An 18,459-nucleotide genomic window follows, 5' to 3' on the forward strand; every position below is an offset into this window, starting at 1 on the left:
TAAAGGAAAGGAAAAACAAAGGGATTTTGTTTCTTTTGTTTTCAAGTGAAGGGGATGACTGTTTAGGGAATGCTAGTTAGTTATAGTGCAACCTTATTTGCTATGTAGTCAGATCAACTTCATAAATTTATAAGTGTTATTTCTCAAAAAAAGTATCCTTAATTGTTATTAGCTGTAGTTCTCAGTTGCTTTTAGGGCATTAACTAATTGCCTTATTGAAACATAGTTATGTAGTGCAGGCTTTGAGAGAATCTGATCTTGAAATAGTTTAAGTACCATGTTAGGCTAGGAGTACCTCATTACTCAACACTAACCTGCTAAAAAAATCTTCAGTTTAAAAAAGTATATCACTTTGAATAAGGTAATTTTTAATTTTGTGAATGATTATGAATGTCTGGCAAACCTCCAATGTTATAGAGTGGTAGGGCACAAAAGAGTGAGTATATTGGTTTGACATGTTAGAACCCTAAGGTTTTTGTTCTGAAAGCTGTGTTGAGATGTGTGAGACAGGGATGCAATATTTGCTTGAGTTTCCAAGTAGTACTTCTGATTTCTAACTAGAAATCTCGCTAAAATTACTGGAATTTGTAGTTTTCCAAATATTAAGATTCATTTCACTATGGTAAGTTATATTTTGTTGAGTTTTTAAATAGGATCATATCCTCAGGTTTCAAAACCAGCTGAAAGACTTTGTTTTTGTTCTAGCTCCAGCTTGTTACCTATGAGTTGTGGGTTTTACTTTAAATATTTTGTGTTTTAAGGAGCTAACTTTTTGTAAATGAAGAACCTTCCTTCACTTAAAATTAAATCCCAGCTTGGAAGCTCTGAAACACTCTGATACATAGCAGCCGTAAGTCATATAGAATTAATTATATTTACTAACCTAAAGTTTTGCATAAAACTTGTCCCGAACCAGAAGTGCACTGTTAAAATATTTTTTTTTAAATTTGGGTGGTGTATGTTACAAATTCTTCTGCAAGCTGCTAGAAGTTTATTGATCAATACTATATTACGTATATTTGCTTCTGTTAATTTTTTTATTTCTGTCTTTTGAGTGTTTTAAGTGTTGGAAATCTGGCAAATACATTTTCTAATTGTCAGAGTGCAGTGCAATATTGAGATATATTCTAATGTTAGTCAAACTCTTAACTAAAAAGAAAAGTAGGTACTTCTATATTTACGGTGAGCTTTAATTTTATTTTATAGGACAAGATACAACCAATGCAGGCCAAAAGCAGTCTTCACCTAAACAGCCAATCCAAGTAAAAGGTAAAGAAATACTTAGTGTATTGGAATTTTCCTGCTGTTTGCTAGTAGTCAATAAAAAAAGGGAAACTGTGTCTCCTCTTCCAGACATAACAATTGTGTAAGCAAGTTATGTGAATAGCATTTTAAAACACACTTGTGTGCCAGCTTTGTTTGGTACAGTTTGTTTCAAAATGACTCATAAAAACCAAGCATAGCACTATTCCTTCTAATTACTCACTCTTCTGTGTTTGTTTGTAATTTTCATTTAAGCTGCAGAGTTCATCAGGAGAAGACTGATTTGTTTTTTCATGTGCTGTTGCAGTCTGTCCTCCTTGTGTGTTTTCAGTTGTGTCCATTCTCCCTCTCAGACTTAATGTGGCTAAGCTGAATACTTGATCTTCCCTGTTCCTTGTTCTAAGTCTTCCTCTGTTCTTTCTTATTACTGAGTTAATCTAATCAGTGTTGCTTCTAAATATATTTTGACCACATGAACTGCCTAATCTGAGTTCTGTACAATTCCCAGTCGTGTGCAGTAATGTGGTGGGCTTGGCACTGGCTGGACACGAGGTGCCCACCCACTCTGGTCTGTCACTCCCCTCCTTAGCTGGATAGGGTAGAGGAAATGTACTGAAAGGCTTATGAGTTAAGGACAGGGAGAGATCACTCACCAATTACTATCATGAGCAAAACAGATTGGACTTGGGGAAAGTCAGCTATTTTATCAGGCTACAGTACTGAGAAATAAAAACTAAATCTTAAAATACCTTCCTCTAACCCTTCACTTCTTCCCAGGCTTAATCTTTTCCTGCTTTCTCTACCTTCTCAATCCCAGTGGTGCAGGAGGATGTCAGTTTCTTTAGATTTATTGTCTCTTGGTGTATGCATGCAGGGAAAAAATGCAAGGTAGATAGGAGAAATTTCTGTGAAATAATTGTGAAAATAGATATATGTTCCAGTAGAGAGTTTCCTCTCTCTTAATTAAAGATGTGCAAGGAGAAATGTTTATGTCAAGGATTTTGCTAGTGTCTAGAAAGTAGAATTCTAATCTTAAAATGCTGCTCTGGCTTAGAAGCTTACCGCTCCAAGTATTGCTAAGTATTAGAAAGACCGTAACATTTTTAAATGCTCACTAATCTTAAACGTGCTTTTTAAAGGGTTTTAGTTACATCATCTTTTGTTGAGCTTGTCTTTCTTTTGGAAACACCAAATAGAGTTTTTTTCCCTCCACTTTTACTACAGTTTTATACAGTTATTTGAACTAGGAGTAGGATTGTTGGTATGCTGTGCAATGTACAATTACAGTACAATATATACAATGTACAATATGTGATTTATTTTAGTGAAATATACCTGTATTTCTGAAAGGTGAGTTAGTAAGTTTTTTGATAAATCCATGTGTTGGTTTTTAGTGAGGTTAATATGATTTGGGCATATATTTGTTTTAAATAAAAGATGGGAAGTGTTTTTTATTAAAAATGATCAGCCTGTTCTAACCTCAGTAAATTGTGTACTGTTTTTAGGAAATATCTAAAGTTTTTTTCATCACCTTCACTCAGGAGCTTTGTGGCATGAATGTGATTATTCAGGGACTTAAAAAATTCTTCAAGTTCAAATTGGATGAGAGAAATCAGATTATTATGATAAATATTAATACCTGTGCTGTTAGTGTGTCATGGAGAGTCAAGCAATATATTTTGCTGTTAAGCATCAAAATACAGAAATAAGGCAATGTAGAATTCTGGGAAAAATTTTCTCAAAGTCTTTAAAAGCAGTATCTTTCTGTAAGTATCCTGTGACTTAAGGAGTAGTTCTGGACCAGCTATAGAAATCATATCAATCCTGTCATTTATAAGAAGTTCATGTGTTTCCTAAAGTCTTCTCACCAGTAGAATCTGAGCTTTTTGTTTTAAGCTGTATTCTGTAATGTTAGTTACATTACAGTGTTTGTTAGTTGTGTTATATTCTTCTGAATGTAACTTGTCTTCCAATAAACGTGTTTTTAATGCATGTTAGTGTGCAGTGACTTACATTTGAGAGTAAGATGAAATTATGTACATACGACCAGTAGAAAATAATAGCATAAATTTAAAATTCCATTTATAATTTTTCTGAATATGTATGGTATTCTTTTCCTTGTGCATGAAAAATCTGATGTGATGAGAGCACATCTTCCAGACATAAAAAGCATTATAAATAAATCATGTATGTTTTTAATTGGTGTAAATGCCCAATGTTAAGATTACTAAATTTGAACATAATAGTTGAGAAAAATTATGTATACAGTCTGTATGCTCTGCAAAGGTCAAAAGTCTTAACAGCAGAAAGTGGACTTAATTATTGGAAAAAATAGAAATGGAGCAGTCTGTTGCTATTTCAGTTTTTAGGCCAAGGGTTTCCAAATGGCAATATTGAATGAAACAGCTTTTTTCAAGGGGTTTCCAAATGGCTGTATTTGAATGCTATTTATGTAGCCAAACACCATCTCTGACATCAGAGTTGGAGAAGTAGCTGACTGTGGCAGTTAGGTTTGAGAACCCTGGACTGCAGCTTAGGAAGTAGCAGTTTTGGAGGTAAATCATTCTACCTTGCTCATTTCCACAATAGGGTAGATACCTTTCTCTTCACTGGCAATTTTCTGTATCACTGACACTGTTTTTCAGATTTCCACAAAGAGATATCACAGTATGACCCTAGATTGAATTAATTTTTGAAGTTCTTGCTGTAGTTTCTATGAGTGACTTGTGTATCTATTTTCTTTTTTAAAGTGAAACCAGTCCTTAAAAAAAGAGAGTATGGACCAAAATACACACAAAATAACTTCATCACTGGAGTCAGAGCAATAAATGAGTTTTGTCTTAAATCCAGGTATGATGGGTTTGAGTTGAGATTTAAATTCTGAATATTTGTTCATATGTGCATGAGAAGTAGTTGTGATTGTAGAGTGATTTTGCACAAATTTTTCTAAATGTTTTTGTGGTGTACATAATTGTAAGTGGCTGAAGCTAGTTCTTGCTTAGTTTTACAGTGGACTAGGAGCTTGCACTTAATATTCATGTTTCAGTACTTTCTTCTTAAAGTAGTTGATTTGTACTCAGGAGACCATAAATCTGCTTGGAGGGAGACACCTCTGTTCCTCCTGTTTTTACATAATGGTTTAGATGCCCTAATGTGTAGCTCAGCACAGGAATTCTGTCTGTTTCCCCAAGTAGCTTTGTTATCTTCAGCCTTTTGCAGTTTGTGCTGGGAGTGTAAATTTTGGGATTAAATTTTCTTGTCACATGACTGCTGATTTCCATTTAGGGAGGCTAATTCATAGAACCTCTTGTTTATCGTATGTGTGCATTATCAGTTACATACAGATCATTCATTGAATGTTTTATTATTTAGTGTTTTAATTCTTTGGCTTAGTGTGTAGTATTTCATAGTATGAAGACATGATTTGGACTTCTGGATGTGAAAAACAGTAGTTTTCAATGGAGGAAAGTTTTCACTTGCTTCATGTTGTCTGTCTGTTCTGTTTGAATTAGACAACTTCACTATTTTTGTACAACAAATTAGCAATATCAAAATGGTGGACCATCACCCAGACATAAAAGTCAAATTAGAACAATGTATTCCTTTTCTTACACTAAACTCTTTGTCCACTTTTCTTAGTGATTTAGACCAGCTGAGAAAAATTAAACGACGAAGTCCCCATGATGACACTGAGACTTTCACAGTGTACCTGAGATCGGATGTAGAGGCAAAGTAAGAACATTTGAAAAGGATGCTATGAGAGAGAGAAGAGTTTTAAAAGTCAGGTTTGCAATGTGAAAGGGCAGCAATGTTTTCCATTTTCTATCTGAACATATGTTATATCATGATTATATAATTACATTGTGTATAAAAAACTCAACAGTATGGTTTTATGCTTGAAAAAAAGTTGCATGAATAGAAACATTTTTAAGATACTTTTACTTCATGCAGGTCTCTTGAAGTTTGGGGTAGTCCAGAGGCTCTTGCCAGAGAAAGAAAACGACGTAAAGAGGCAGAGATCAAGTACAGAGAAAGTGAGTATGTAGTGTTCAAATACCTTCAAATGTCACAAGAAGCGTGATTGTTAGGAATCTACAAGATAGCATACTTTATTGAAAGCATGTAAATTTGTAACTAGCAATTGCTGACTAGGTTTTGTGGCATAATCTTAGAGTAACATGTTACTATCTATGCAGATACAGTCTGTTACTATCTTGCAATTTATCACCTTTGTGCTACAGGAAGAACATGCATTTGGTGTTCTGTAGACATACTCTTGGGGGGGGGCTTTCAGTTTTTAGATGATAATTTACATTTTCAATGCTTTTGCATTTTATCTAATTGAGAATTTTGAAAAGAGTTAAAACTGATCCAAATCTTTACACCATGCCACTATTCATTAATTTTTTTCCTCTGAGAAGAATTCAGCTTGCATTTGTGTTTCAGAAGAGGAGAAGTACCCCCAAATCATGTTTTTTTCTTTGTGTAATATTATTTTTGTAATCCTTGCTGGCATTATCAATACCATGTACAGCCAAATCAGTAGTTCATGACGTATTTGGATCTGTCTAGTCAGTAAAAATCACACAAGAAGCAATACCGCTTCAAGATACTTAGTCTGGTGTGCACCTTAAAATGAGAGGTCAATTTTTTTTGGAACATTGTGCCACAAGAACACCCTTCTGTCAGAAAAGGCTGGAACTGCAGACACCTGTTGAGGTATCTGTAAGTGTACTGAAAGGGTAGTGAGGAGCCTCAAAATCTTTATTGACCTGAAGAATAATTTTTGGATATAAATAAAATGAATTTGCAGAAGTGTACTTTGAGTTTTTTCCCTATGCATTATCATTTGTTGGTAGAAATGGTAAAAATGTATAGGATCATTACAGGTTGTATTTGGCATTTTGCATGAGTGTATAACAACATGTGTTTCTGATTAACAACATCAAGGGAGGAATTCTTTCATAGACCATCTAGCTCTTATTAGAAGTTGGCTGCTGCATAAAAAAGGTAGACTTCAATTCCTGAAGCTACTGGTTGCTAATACATATTCACAATGCAAATTTTTTTACTGCAGATCTGTTCAGAAACCAAAGGCTGTTGTGGGAATACAAGGAGTTCTTTGGAAATACTAAGGTAAGGTCATTTTCAAGTGTTTGGCTAGAAAAGTGTAGTGAAATGTGTTATGACACTCTTTGAAGGTAAATTCGTGTAACTGAATATTACTGGAAGATTTTTTTGCACTGTAATATACCAGATCTATATCTGGTTGTTATGCAGTAGTAAATGTGATGACAGCTTGAATTGGTTCCTACTGTGGCAATGTAATCCACCAGTAAGAAAGTTTTCTTTCTTGCCTTCTTGTCAAAATTGCAGCTGTCACAAATCTTGTCAAAATCATGCAACTCATGATTTCAAGAATAACCTCTTACTATGTGTAGTGAATATATTGTTAATTTAAAAAACCTAAGTAAGTTTCTTTAAGAAAAAAGACCCCAGAAGATGATTGCTTTTGTCTATGCACTGCTGGCCCTTCCCTTTTGCTTAAGCAGACCCACACCCTAGATCCAGGTGGTTGGGTGTACAGAATGATTCCTTAGTGGGCTCTGGGCCTTATGGCTGCAGTGGCCTCTGCTGGAGACTTCATTGGAGTTTAACTCTTTAATGGCCAACCATTTGTAGAAATACATGAGACCCAACTGCGGTTTGGCTGAACATTTAGTAGTAAATTAGTTGCCTTCAAGAACTTTTGCAATGCAGGGCAGTGCAAAGTTTTTTATTTAATTTGTATGTTTGGTGTCTCATGAGATCAAGATTTAATTATTAAATAATCTGTTATTTCTTTATGTAGCCACGCTCCAGTACAGCAGCTATGTTTTTCAAGGGACCAGGGAAGGTGGTAATGGTAGCTATTTGCATGTAAGTAAAAAAAGAAAAAAGTTTTGTTTATGCAATAAAAAGTAATTTATTTCTATTATCCTGGAAGTAGTAACAGTGTGTGTATTTAAGACAAAGATGCCTGTGTCTGTAACTAAAGTTAATAGATTCATTTGTTTATTGAGACATAGAAGAGAATTTATGTGAATACATTGATCAATACATAGAGGTCAGGCATTGAATATATCTCTGATGAGAGAAGAGCAATTTTTTTGGAGTGTATTACCCTATAATAGTTTCTTAAAGTAAAAACCAAAATTTTGTAGGATCTGAAGCAGCAGGTATTTAAAGTTGTCCATTTTTCTTGCTCCTTCTTGAGAGGAAGCTTTTAATACATTTTAAAGATTTTCTAAATGACCAACAGAAAATAATTCGCTTTTCTCTGTAAACTGTTATTTCTTTTCTGATTGAAAGCTGCATTCTCAGAAGCTGCTGGATTTGTTTCTTCTGACTTGAATATAATTTCTGGCACATGTTAAAATATGCCACTAGAAAATGTTGCTAATAGTTTCTTATAACACTTAATTTATTTAGACATTTTAAAAATTGGCAATAAGTGAAACTCATGTTAAAAATATAGAGGAGGATATTAGAATTCTCTAGTCTGATTTTCTATGCAATATGTTTGTAGCAATTAACCTACTGATTCTGATAATGTTTGAAGTGAGAATGTAGACTTGGACTTTGGTATTAATAGTTACCTCTGTGCAACATAAGACAATGTTTACTCCAGTAAACCTGTAGTTGTAAAAATGTCTTTACAATTTACACTGAACATCTTAATGGAGAAATTCCATAGATAATTTTTACAATATAAACCAGTGACAGCCTTATCTTCCTGTCTGTTGTCTCACATCTGTATTCTACTGAGAATGGCTCAGACTGAGGATGAACCTTGCACTGCAGTGTTGGTGGAGGATGTGTAGGAGGCAAAGCATTGAAACAATAGATAAGGAAGTTGTAAAGACTTGTATTCTCCCACTGGTAGAAAATTAGTTGTTCTGAGTAGTGAGTGTGATGGTAGTTTTCAGGAAGTGTAACTTATTTGGAACTGCTTAGAAGTTAATGATTTCTGAAAAATAAATTGTGTATCTTTATCAAGTTTAGCTGAAAGGACTTTTTTCACAGTAACCATGCAGAAAATCTCTATCAATTATCTGTTTGCACAGCTCTCTAATTATTAAACTGATATTTGAGTTGACCCCTTTCTGGCAGATAACACATGATTGTACTGCACTCCTGGCTTTGCTGGAAATATTTAACATCAAATATTCTGTTATTTCTTCTCTTTGTTTTCAGAAATGGGTTGAATTTTTTCTTTAAGTTGCTTGCTTGGGTTTACACGGGTTCTGCAAGTATGTTTTCAGAAGCCATACATTCTTTAGCAGACACATGTAACCAGGTGCGTATTTTTTCCCATTCTGCTCAAGTTAGTACTTGGAATAAAACTGGGAATAAAGACAGATACTTACAGTAGTTATAATGCACTTGAATAAAAAAAATAGGATGCTTCTAAATTTGTATAAGTGTTGAAAGGAGAAGTCAGAATATAGATTTTGAAGATTTTTAGAAATAAAGTGAAAGAGTGGAGTTGCAATAAGAACTGTACTCAGCTTCTTTATGGATCATGAGTGATACTTGAAACTAAAATGATTTTGGTTAGTGTTTTGGTTAAATGTTAACTAGAAATGCTTTTCCTGTCAGTTACTGTAATGCGATGACAGACTTTGTTACTTATTCATCTCTAGGTAGAATAATGATGAGAATTTGAGCATCTTGTTTTCTTTTTCTATTCCTTGATTACCTATCAGCCTGTCACAGCACAAGTAGCCACATACATGGCATGTTTAGTTTGAGAAGTGGAGTGGCAGGCTCAGAGTTGAACATGCAATATTAATGTGCAGGGATAAAATTAATGTTTTTTCCAGTGTTTCCTATAGTGTGCTTGAAGCATATGTTATGAGACCTTGAAATTATATTGCAAGGCTTTGTGGGGAAAGAATAGCCCTTAAAGGGTTGAAGGAAAGGCTCCTGCAGTTCAGGCAAGGGGAATCCTTGGGTTGCTTGTAACTTATAAAATGCAGCAGACTTGTGCTCCTCCAAATTTGAGGAATCTGTGGGACCTTAGAGCAGACTGAGTATCTTGAAACATCTATTAACATAGTTTTGGCAAACTTTTTGCTTGAGTTGGACCCAGTATGCTTCTCTGTCCAGAAAGACTGAGTTGACAGCTCACTTTGATGGTTTCACACAATGTTTCAGCTGATCCAGGGGTAAAGTGAAGACAGGGGTGCTCCTAATTCAACTTATAAGGCTGACCTCCCCATAAATTTAAGTATTAAAGTGTGTGATTTTTCACTTGGCCAAGTATGTCAATGTACAGATGAACCAAGTTTGATAGTGGTATTATATACATTGAAGAGCTACTCTGTTTTCTAAATATCAAAGTTGAATGTTCCACTGAAATAGAAACTTGAGAGCGAGGGTTTGTTTTGTTTTTCCAAATAATTGAGTGTGTGGTTTTGGGAAAAACACAGGAGAAGCCTTGCTTCCTCAAAGCAGCTTGCTGCTGCTAAGACTAATTGTTACTATGTTTCATTATCCATAGTCTTAAACAAAACACATGCTTTGCAAAATTCAGGTCTAGATTTATAACTTCCTGCATCAACTACTTAATACATGCCTAATTAAATATATCCCAGGTAGGCAATTTAGATAGCAAGAGGTTATTTCTTCCTTCAAAATATACTGGCAAGTTGCAGTGTAAAGTTACTGCATTAAATGTTGTCCTCACCCTACTACGCCTCAGTCTCACTATAGTTTCTCTTCAAGAGGGATTTATTTAAATAGCTTTGTTCCCTGAGCAACTTCATTCCTTCACACTGAAGCACAGCAACAACACTTGTGATTGTATGTAATGTTCATTTTCAGTTGTGAGTCCAAAATTATAATTAACAGTAATTATATATACACACACCATATAATTGCATATATATCATGTATGTAGGTATAACTAACAATTTTTTGGGAGTGGTAAATTTAGATTACAAATTTTGAGGGTTATATTCCAGCTCTAATAGGATATCAGTAGCAAAGCATATATGCAGTTCAGCAAATTACATCTGCCTTTACCTTTCATGTTCAGTTGATACAGAAAGTTTCTAAATTTTTTTTAAATCTCTTGTCTTAAATAGGCATTGCTGGCTTTGGGCATCAGTCAGTCTGCAAGGACACCTGACCCTAGTCATCCGTAAGCTTTTTGAGTAAATAAAGATTTTGCTAACTATATATAGCAGTAAGATCAATTCTTGCTTGTGCATCACCTTGTTCTTTTAATTTGCTTTTTCTGTCATTTCTGAAACATATTATATCTGATTTTACAACAGATAAAATAAGAAAAGGGTTTTCTTTCAAGCTCCAGGAGTTGGAGCTTCAATGGCTTGGTGCAAGTGTTGTTTTTTTTTTTTTTTTTTTTGTAGTACACTTTTGCTATGTTTTATTTTAATTGTCGTTATTTCTCTAATGTGTTCTGGGCTCTTCTGCCTCTTCCAACTAATATATCTACTTTTTAAACACTGTTCATATGAATCACCAGATTTTATAAAAGAATAAAAATTACTGTCCTCTTCCTTTTTTCAACAAAGTGCTTTTATGCAAGCTAGTTACTTGTACCATAAGGAGATGTGTTTGATATAAACTGCTCTTTGTTTGTATCTAGTCATAGGAATATTACTTAATAAGTTCTTACATGTTCATGAAAGTTATAAGCTGTACTCTCCATTATATTTTCTCAGTGTTGAGCTGTTTTACTCCTGTTGTATGTTTGGACAAGTCATTCATTCTTTAAGAACTACTTCAAAAATATGTCTAATTTATGGGATTAGTTATGCATTTTTTCATTAATTACATCATTAAAATTTGAAAAATTTAAATCTTAAACTTGTGCAAATATTCATCATATCTCATTTTTCCCTCTTGCTCCTTTCCCTTTTTCCTCAATATAGACAAAAGAAGTGCACTGCTTGTAGATGGAGTTAAAACCAAAAAAAAGGAATAAACACAAACTTCTAATGTTGCTTTAATTCCTCCACTTAAAAACTGCCAGTGTTGGATGTCTGTAGTTAGCTGAAATACGGAGAGATGTGTAAATTTTATTCCCATAAGTTACCTTTATGAATTATGTAGACTGGCTGCTCACAAAACTAGAGTCCATATTTAGAAGTAGCATTTCACTAAAATCTTAAAGTGGTACAAATGTTGTTTATTTTGGGGTCTTTTTAGTTGTAAAATAAAATCCTCAGTCATGGTACAAGAGCTAATTCAGCTGTTTAAAAATAAATTAGAAAAACATTTATGCTTGATGTCCTTACATGTATTAGATATTCTTTTTCAAGTAGGGTTTTTTTTTCCCTTGGATTAGATTGGATTTAGCAGCTTTGTTTTAAATAGATCTCAAGTCATATGATGATAATTTAAGACATGTAAAAATTAATATGAGGCATGTTTGTGGAGATGTAGAAACTTATATTCCTAAAATAATTTTCTTTTCTTTCTTCTAGGTATGGTTTCACAAATATGCGCTATATTGCCTCCCTGATCAGTGGAGTAGGCATTTTCATGATGGGTGCAGGACTTTCTTGGTATCATGGGATCATAGGTTTACTCCACCCTCATCCTGTAGAATCTCTTCTCTGGGTAAGCTAATCTTGTTTGGTATTGTATTTAACACCAGTGACTTAATAAAAAAATAGTGGCATAGTCTGAAATGCTCTTCCTGAGTCAGTCTGAGTCCCAGCACAATTAACTCAAACCGTTTTTAATGAAAATGTGTTTTAACAAAAAAAAAATCTTTAAACTGTAGTTGATCCTGCAGCAAAATGAGCTGTTCTCTAAACCCTGCATCTTCCTTTCATATCCCCCCACTCCAAGAGGTTTTGCTTTCCTGTTTTGGAATGTATTGCAGGATCTAATTTTTACTGGTTTCCTTCTGTTTAGGGACAATTACATGACACTGTGGGTAATGTGGTTCTGGAATGCTACATTTGGATAGCCTGTGGTGAAAAGATCTGTAGAAATATGCATATAATATTATATCATATCTGATTCTTGTTTTTTCCATACAGGCATACTGCATTTTAGCAGGATCATTGGTATCAGAAGGAGGTATGCAGTTTCAAGTTTCTATTTAAGTATTTGTAATCTCTTAAGATAATAACATTTTACAAATGTCAGTAATTACAGTAATAATTGATCTTTGCTTACACAGTGAAATTTTGAGCTCCGTTGCAAATATTTGTAAACAAACAAAAAGAATCATGTGAAAACTTTTCTTTTTTATATATGTCTGTATAGTAAGAAGTTGAAGAACACAAAATTTGGAAAGTAGACATGGATTGTCTTTTTGGTATTAAACTATCAATGAATATAACTGTTCTGATTTGTGTGGGAGACACACTTGTGGAAAAAAAAGTAACACTGCTTTATTCAAAGTACCTACAATCAGAGCTTTCTTGATGATCTGTTGCTATGATAATATAACCAAAAGCTCCTCTTTTCAAAATGGAAACAAGTCCTTCTGTCTCTAGCAATTTTCAGCAACAACTTTGTTGTTTCAGCCACCCTGCTTGTTGCTATAAATGAAATTCGGAGGAGTGCTCGAGCCAAGGGTCTTTCATTTTATCAATATGGTAAGTATCATTATAGCAGTAAGGTATGTGGTGTTATTTAAAACACAGTCTGTTCACTAGTATTTCCATAATGATAGAAACAATTTTCTGTTTTCCCCTTTACTTTTCCCTTTATTGATCTGTTTTCTATTCTACTAACAAATAACATTTTACAAATTAGGTGAGAACTGCTGATTTAAGAGTGCTGTTAAACACTTGGCTAAGTGCATGTATTTTTCATGATAAATGCCCCTTTTAATTTTTCTAACATTTTTGAGAAGCTGCCATAATTGGGCTTGTTCTGTGTACGTATAAATGCTTTCAGAAGTGTGAGTATATGCAAAAATTCAGTTTACACCTATATAATTACATAAATTATTCTTTTAAATTGCTGTTGTTAGTATAGTTTAAGTGCTATGCATAACATAGTAAAGCTAAATTTTCAGGTAATGTAACTTTTTTGTGTTGTGTGTGCAGTTGTGCAGAGTCGTGATCCTAGTACCAACGTGGTGTTACTGGAGGATGCTGCAGCAGTCCTGAGCGTGGCTGTAGCTGCTACCTGTATGGGACTGACTTCTTTAACAGGTAAAATTCTGCACAGAGGCAGGCAGAATGTGGATTTTTTTCCCATGTAATGGACACAGAACATTTAGTTTATATTGGTTGACTTGGCCTCTGTAAGCAGATCTTTGAGCTGTTTTGTCATACAAACTAAGTTATTTTTTACTAAAGGTAGGATGATATGTATGCCAAGTGGTTCAAAGTGCATCTTTGCTGCATAGTTAAATTTTCTAAAGAGGAATGATTACTTACTCATCTCTTTTAAGTATTGATTTTTTTAAAGAGAATAAATATTGGAATTTTGTTTCTTGTGGTTTCCAATGACTTAATTGCAAGTTTCACTTTTTATATAGAAGGAATATTAAAATTTAATTTCTAGTTTCCTTCATCAACTTAAAAACACAGTACTATTTCTATAGGTCTGAACATGAGTGTTTGAAACTTAAGTACTGTATTCCAGAAACATTAATTTGCAAGTTAATACTTGCAAATTTTTGAGTTACTGATAAAAAACCACTGGATTTTGTGCTGCTACCTTAGTTTCAGTGTAAATAACTTTGTCTATAAATTTATATTTAATATAGAAACACATACAGACAAGAGTTTATTAATTTATTAGTCCTACAGGAGACAGGAGTGGTCAGGGGACAGGAGGAACTTATGGTTCCAGCTTCATCATGTTTCTCAGTAGGAAAAAATTTCCACTGAATTAAGAGAAGAAAAAAGTAAAATAAATTATTGACTAAGAAAAAACCACACAAACCAAAAAAATCTCACTAAAAACAAAACCCAGAAAACCCCTCTAAACTATGAACTCTTTTCAGTTTGAAATTAGAATTCTCTGCCACGTTTTAGAAACACTGTGAAACTAATTTGCTATATCTCGTTTAGGAAACCCCTATTATGACAGTGTGGGGTCTCTGGGTGTTGGAACTTTGTTAGGAACTGTGTCAGCATTTCTGATCTACACTAACACTGAAGCCCTGCTGGGACGATCCATCGAGCCAGAGCAGCTGCAGCGGCTCACCGAGTTCCTGGAGAATGATCCTGTAGTAAGGTAAGAACCTCTACAGCTCAGCCTCTGCTGTCAACAGCAACTAACAAAAAGCAAGAAAACAACATGTAATGAGAGAAATCTGGTAAGATTATTTTTAGTGTGGAGTCTTCTGTATTGGGATTCTAGAGTGTTTATTATTGCTAACTTCTATTTCTGTGCTAAAACTTTTAGTAAAAGGATACTTGTACCTCTTGGGTGTTCAACAGCTAAAATAGCATTGCAGATATATTCCAACTGTTACATTAATTACAGGAATTGACAATGACCTAATGAGAAAGCTTTCACAAACTTTAAACTATTTTCAAATTCATTAAATTCAAGCACTTAAATGATACTATTATGTTGCTTGAATCGTTTATTAGCACCTAAATATTTAAATTCTGTTATTGTTTATATTCAGTGTGTGGAATTCTGTAGCAATTGGCAGGACATGCTGCAGTAGTACATGATGCCATGGATTCTTCATGTTACATGCTTATAAATTAACTCATTGCTAATTTCTCCTTCTTAGCAAGTCTGCAATTTGTAGTAAACTGATAGCTCATAGTAATTCTAGATCTTGTTTAAATGCTTTTCAATGAGCTGTTTTAGCCTTACCCTATTAATCTTGATTTAGAAGCAAACTTCTTTTTGTTTTCTTTTAGATCTTTATTTAGGAATATATTTCTGTGTAAATCAGCTGAAGTATTGTAGTGCTTTTTTTCATTTGAAGTAGTTTTTGAGCTGTGGAGGGAAAAACTCCATGTCCATTAGTTAATGATACCAGAGTACTTGAAAGGAACTAAGTGCTGGCACCATCACAGTTCCAAGCAAGAAGTCTGGATGACATGCCCTTCATTCCAGAAACTAAACAAGAATCTTGTTTGGAATAGAGTTCTGTTACAATTTGCACATGTCAGTAAATTAAGCATTTGTGGTGGCCCTGGATTAGTCTGAATGGTGAAGAATGTGTCAACAGTGCTGTGTTAGAGTAGGTGAGTTCACATGTACATGACTTCTGTAGTTCTTTTTTCCAAAGTGCACAGGTGGCTTTTGTTTGTCTCAGGCTGAAATAATAAAATTTTTCCTAGGCCAAGTACCATTTTATAATGTATTCCATTTTGTAGGTGGCTCTAACCTCCCAACAGAACAGACTTAGTTCATGTTCTTCTTGCTGTAAACATTTTTTACAAACAAGAACTACCTTAATTAAAAAAAAGCATAAATAATAAAAGAAATAAAGACTTGTGAGAAACTGTATATTTTGATTTTTTTGAGGTTAGAAGCTGAAACATGTTTAGGTGCTTATCCTACTCTCTGTATTCACTTTGCCTTCAGTTATCTCTTTCTTAGATCCATGATGTTCCCAGCTTTGATTTCTTTCAGTGCCCAGTTTGTCTTTGACTGAGTTCTTACCACAAGCCTGCTGTCTCTAGCTTGGGTAATGCACTTCTTCTAAGATGACACCTGGTCTTAATCTCAGTTCTCTGCAATGTAAACTTGTATTACCCTTGCTTGTTACTAGGTATAGGTAGCTGTGATTTGGAGAAAGGGCTGAAAAAAACAAACCTAAGGCTGAAATAAGGAAAAAAGAAATCATAGCAGCTGAAATGAGGAAGAGGAAGCCTTTTAATATTAAGTATTTATCCAAAGGGTTACCTGTATATTTTCCTCGACATAAGCTTTGGACTTCTAGAGTGTCAGCATTTTCTTGAACATTCAAACTCACATTTTCTTAAATGGAGATGTGTAGTAGTCTGTTGTAGTCTTACATATCCTTCTGAAACCAAATGTAAAAGAACAAGCTCCAGATTACTGGCCTGCTTCTAATAGTGACTAATATTTGCTTTCTTATTTCAACCTTTCAGGGCTTTCCGTTCTCAATGCAATGTTTTTTGCAGTTACTGCTCCCAGAATATTCCTCCCTTATTCTTTCAGGCATGGTTTGCAATGTTTACCTTCAGTTGTGTTTTGCCAAGTCAGGAGGAGATCTCTTAGGGAATCATTCAGTATTCATCAGAAAGTATTTTAGATCCAAATTGACAAAAGGATCCAGGGGCTCTGAGATCTACTCCCTTAGCCCCTGTTAGCACCACACTTAAGTTGCTGTTCCAGCAGTAGCTTGCCAGAACATTGTGATCCACTGCTAATTATAAAGTATTTGATTATCAGGCAATACTAACTGCTGTCCTACTAAAATAATCTCTCTGGTGGTGATATTTTTTCAACTAAATCTTTGATTCTTTAATTTTTTTTTTTTATAGCAAGATTGTTTGACAAGATCTACATTCCCTAAAATCTTAATGACTGGAATTAGTGTTCTTAATATAGAATTTTTCTCTCCGCCTTTCTCAGTATTTTCCTTCAGTTGTCAGGTGAAACTGTCCTCACTTAAATAGGTGGATTTATTTACTCTTCTTAAATTTTGGCACAGTGTTGTTAATCTGGTTTTTGTTTTAATTCTCATCAGCATGGCTAGATGTAAAATTAATTTGCCTCCACAGTTATTCTTAATTCTTTTAACTTTTGAATATAAGTTGTGGAACCTGTTGGATTAGAAGCATTTTTTTTTCATTTAAATATCCAGTATGCTTCTCTGCTCTAAGTAGGGAAATGCTTTGTTGTACTAATATAATCTTGCTTTTTTAGATTAAGAAGACAATTACTGCATGATTTTTCCTATTCTGTTTCATCAGTAACAATTTTCCATTTCTGTCTAGTAGCAGGCTTGTTTCCATGTTATCCTTTGGTTTTGATATACTTTAAAAAAGTTGGTTTGTATCACACTCTGTGACTTTTTCATTCTACTTCTTTCAGCTTGTTGGACTTTATAATTTCTCCTTTCTTTTAATTTTTCTTAGTAATTTCTTGTTGTGTCCCATATTTAACTCATGATCCTGAATAGGCTTTCAGAGTTGCTCTCAGCTGGAAAATGATTTGATTTTATTTTTGCTATACAGACATTCAATTCTTAACTCTCATTGACACCTTTGGTGTATAAATCATTCTTGTGTTCAGCTTAACTGAACTATGGGAGATTAGCCCTTCATAACTGTGAAATAAAATATGTGATGTGGTACAGACTCTGTCCTGATTCTGTTCTTATGGAATTTAATCACAGATTCCTAGACATAAGCTATTTTCAGTGACAGTTTCATCTTTAATTTTACTTCATTGTAACAGCTGTTGTGTAGTTGTGCTTCTGTTGTGCTGGAAAATCTGTCATTCTGATTTGAACAAAAACCAAAAATATTACAACCAACTGCTCAAACCCAGTAACTTGATGTTCTTTGACAAATTTTTCATTAATTTGAAACTTGCTCTTTTCCCTAGTTAGAATTTATGGTTTCTACTAACCATCCAGAAGCTTCCATAAACAACCTTTGTAGCTTAAGATTTACCATACACATCTCTATTTTTGAATGATTATTGATTTTTTTCCTTCTGATTCGCTGTCTTATTTTCCCTGGGCAGATTATGTGCACTAAGGTAGACTGTTTTCCTTCATATTTATAGAATATGCTTAATTTAACTGAATTTTATCAGGCTACTGCTTAATGAGAATCTCAAATACCACTTGTTATCTTCTTACTTAGTTCTGATTGGCACTTGATAGGTCTTCGACATTTTTGAATCACGTGGCTCCAAATTCTCTTTATTAACCCATCTGTTACTTTAAATACCCCCTTTGGAATAAGGTAGTTAGATGCCATGTAGTTTGCTCCAATTAATACTATTTTGATTTGATAAATTCCCACAGAATAGTTGTGTGAATTGGAATGGAGCTGGAAAGTCTTTATTGGTACCAGTAAGCTGATGGTTCTTTTCATCTGCTTGAATATTTACTAAGATGTATTTTTTGGTGTCTCTCAATTTAGTTCATGTTCTGTTTATTTTTTAATATGCTTACCTCTCCTCCACCTTGAATATTACAAGAAGTATTCTGTAAAAGTTCCTGTGATTATTTATCTTAAAGTTTCTGTCTCCTGTTCTATT

At 34.0% G+C, this 18,459-nt stretch overlaps 1 protein-coding gene across 1 annotated transcript in view; it reads left to right on the forward strand.

Annotated features, from left to right (window-relative positions):
- Window positions 1-18,459, forward strand: part of SLC30A9 (solute carrier family 30 member 9) — a 33,888-nt gene that overhangs the window by 3,216 nt on the left and 12,213 nt on the right. Inside the window, exons 3-15 of the mRNA XM_054291972.1 lie at window positions 1,207-1,269; window positions 4,014-4,113; window positions 4,903-4,995; window positions 5,215-5,297; window positions 6,341-6,399; window positions 7,115-7,182; window positions 8,500-8,602; window positions 10,395-10,450; window positions 11,760-11,895; window positions 12,324-12,363; window positions 12,816-12,887; window positions 13,344-13,451; window positions 14,319-14,484. Of these exons, the coding sequence (XP_054147947.1) occupies window positions 1,207-1,269; window positions 4,014-4,113; window positions 4,903-4,995; window positions 5,215-5,297; window positions 6,341-6,399; window positions 7,115-7,182; window positions 8,500-8,602; window positions 10,395-10,450; window positions 11,760-11,895; window positions 12,324-12,363; window positions 12,816-12,887; window positions 13,344-13,451; window positions 14,319-14,484 (1,147 nt within the window). The remainder of the gene's footprint in view (window positions 1-1,206; window positions 1,270-4,013; window positions 4,114-4,902; window positions 4,996-5,214; window positions 5,298-6,340; window positions 6,400-7,114; window positions 7,183-8,499; window positions 8,603-10,394; window positions 10,451-11,759; window positions 11,896-12,323; window positions 12,364-12,815; window positions 12,888-13,343; window positions 13,452-14,318; window positions 14,485-18,459) is intronic.

The sequence above is a fragment of the Melozone crissalis genome, unplaced genomic scaffold, assembly GCF_028551555.1.
Source record: "Melozone crissalis strain CALT ecotype California unplaced genomic scaffold, PUWL_Pcris_2 ptg000006l_1, whole genome shotgun sequence".
NCBI lineage: Eukaryota > Metazoa > Chordata > Aves > Passeriformes > Passerellidae > Melozone > Melozone crissalis.